Below are 2,586 nucleotides of genomic sequence, written 5' to 3'. Positions count from 1 at the left end.
ATAACAGGTATCGGAAGGTGGTTCTCAACTGTCTTTGTTCAGTTTTTTTTTTTTTTTTTTAAGCTTCTGTACGCATTCACGTAAAAGAAGACGTTTAACACATCATGTGACTCTTTTGCACAAAATGGACTCGATAGTGTCTTGCGTAAGTTACATGGTGACCTAGCAGGTTAAGAGAGCCACCTTCATGATCCTAAAAACTCTGACTTTGACCTCCAGCAACATACCTGCTACCCCTCTAATCTCCCTTTTTCTTGTTGTAATAAATAGTTGTAAATATATTGCATAACCGCTCATAGTCTTTGAAGTCTTGCATCAAGGTTTCAATGCAGATATCTTGGCTAGGTAGCCAGGTGGACAAACTCCATCCATTCCATCAGCAGAAATAAATGGGTCGTTCATCCCGAGGCAAAATAATAAGCATTTTGGTGCTGCTTTGGTGTGTTGTTCCTGGGAACTACGTTCCACCTGGTTGGCAGTCTCCCAGGTGAAGCCTGAGAATGCCCTGACTGTGCAGCTGCAGCAGGAGCTCAAACTCAGTCGGCATGGCGTGGAATCCAGCTTTAACTTGCCTGTCGTCGTAGTAGTGATTGGTGAGGTTGTGAAAACTAAACGGGTGGGTGCTGAAGGGCCAGAATCCGTACAGATGAACGTCGTCGCAGAGCTCCAGCGCTAGACTGGCCATGATGATGCCGGTGCTGAGTCGAGCCGACTTTAGGCCCTGAGAGCGCCAGAACAGGGCCAAACTCTGGAGGTACTCGGGGTTTAAGAAGACTGGTCTGATGGGGATCTGAAAGTCCTCGATGGCATAGAAGGCCCGCACAGATGCAGGAGTGTAGAAGGCAAAGGAAAAGGCAGAAATCAGCAGCAGGGAGTTTCCATAGCTGCGCAGACTCTCCACAAATTGACGACGGCGTCCAGACAGAGCCCCGTACCTGTAAATAAAGAGCTGATGTATAGCAACAATATAAAGGGAATAATATGTATTTAAGAGGACAAAGATTAGTTTTTTTTGCGTACTTATCAAAGAAGATACTCGGGTTTGCTGTCACAAAGTCAGTCTTGATACCAACATGTTTCTCGTATCCATTTTCCAAAGGAGGGAGGTTGCACCTGAACAAACAGCAAAGAAAGTATTGTTATGTGGACTTCCCACCTTGTTTTGTTTAACACCGTCATCAGCCCTTCAGTCCTGTACGCTGGACGTCTTTCTCACCTCATGACAAACTGAGCCGAGTCAATCGTTTTTCCACAGCTGCTGTTGGTCAGGATCCCACCGTTCCCAACAACTGCACAAGTGTCCCATGTTTTGTTTGAGAAAGGATTCTCCTGGAACCAACAACAACAGAAACTACATTACAACATGGCAACATTTACAGTAAGTGTCATTTTGTGTGTGTGTGTGTGTGATGCTTTTTCATCTTTTATCAAAATGTACAAAAACTGGCCTAATTTTTGCACTTTAGTCAGTCGATCAAGTCAGTTTTAAAACATGCTACATAAGAACTTGATTTAAGCGAATAACTTTATCTGCCTACCTGTACATCTATAAGTCATCAAGTCGTATGTGTGCATATCCATATGTAAATTCATTATGCCTTGAACATTGTCTTGAAAAATGTAAAGTTTGAAAGTCTTTGGTTTGCCAGTGAAGTCACACTGAAATTCCTGAGACGGTTGAGGAAATGGTAATCTGATGTGGTACCCTGAGACATTTATGATTGTACTTATTATAATTCTTGTCCCTCTTCGTCCATGCCTGTGTATTCAGCTGCTGTAACGTGGAAATTTCGCTAGTGAGGGATCAGTAAAGTTTATGTTATTATTGGTTGGTCCATTCCCCATTTCAGCTCAGTCCTTTAGATCGATTGCTTAAAAATGTAAAAATTCCCAGTGTTTAGTATCAATGAGTTAAAGTTTCTATGCAAACATCTGAATTGGGATGGTACCACAGGAGGATCAATAAATCAATGTATTTTGTATCATCTGGCTTTTATAAGTAGAATGCAATGCATTTATCCCCTGAGTTCTATATGAAGAACTCTCTTGATTAGATTATCTGGCAAGATCGCTGCTGTTGTTGTTGTTGTTGTTGTTGTTGTTGTTGTTGTTGTTGTACAACTTGTCACACCTGCTTGATCAGCAATGAAAATTAAACAAAATGTGTTTTTTCATTGTTGTAGTCAAGCACTTAATCGGAAATGACTTTGACAAGCTAAAATCTCACAAATATCTATAAATCATATTTATAAAATTAGAGATGGTTCAGCAGAAATTGCTCTAAACTTTTCATGATTTTACATGGAATGATGCAGATGGGCCAGGAAGTCTCAGGTCCGAGTTTGTGAGCTCCTTCACTTTCAATAGACCACACTGCAAAGTCGTGTTTATCAAAGAGACCAAACAGATGACTCGCTTCAAGAACAGTCAAGACATCAAACAGGCAGCAGGTCCTGTATTCATGAATGACAAATAACAAACCTTCATAAACAAGCTGAAGAGCTCTGGAGTCACCTGCCGAGTATTCTTACTGTCGGAAAGAATCTTTGATCCCACTGGTTTGTTGGTCTGGGTAATTATGGCGCT

At 41.5% G+C, this 2,586-nt stretch overlaps 1 protein-coding gene across 1 annotated transcript in view; it reads right to left on the bottom strand.

Annotated features, from left to right (window-relative positions):
* Positions 1 to 457: 457 nt before the first annotated feature.
* LOC103373799 (alpha-2,8-sialyltransferase 8E-like) overlaps positions 458 to 2,586 on the bottom strand; it is a 9,816-nt gene continuing 7,687 nt past the window's right edge. Inside the window, exons 2-5 of the mRNA XM_008303794.1 lie at positions 2,482 to 2,584; positions 1,217 to 1,329; positions 1,021 to 1,113; positions 458 to 935 (exon numbers count right to left, since the gene is read on the bottom strand). Coding sequence (XP_008302016.1) covers positions 458 to 935; positions 1,021 to 1,113; positions 1,217 to 1,329; positions 2,482 to 2,584 — 787 coding nt within the window. The remainder of the gene's footprint in view (positions 936 to 1,020; positions 1,114 to 1,216; positions 1,330 to 2,481; positions 2,585 to 2,586) is intronic.

The sequence above is a fragment of the Stegastes partitus genome, unplaced genomic scaffold (genome assembly GCF_000690725.1).
Source record: "Stegastes partitus isolate 25-593 unplaced genomic scaffold, Stegastes_partitus-1.0.2 Scaffold2069, whole genome shotgun sequence".
In the NCBI taxonomy this organism is placed as follows: domain Eukaryota; kingdom Metazoa; phylum Chordata; class Actinopteri; family Pomacentridae; genus Stegastes; species Stegastes partitus.
This window is presented reverse-complemented; position numbering and strand designations above follow the sequence as displayed.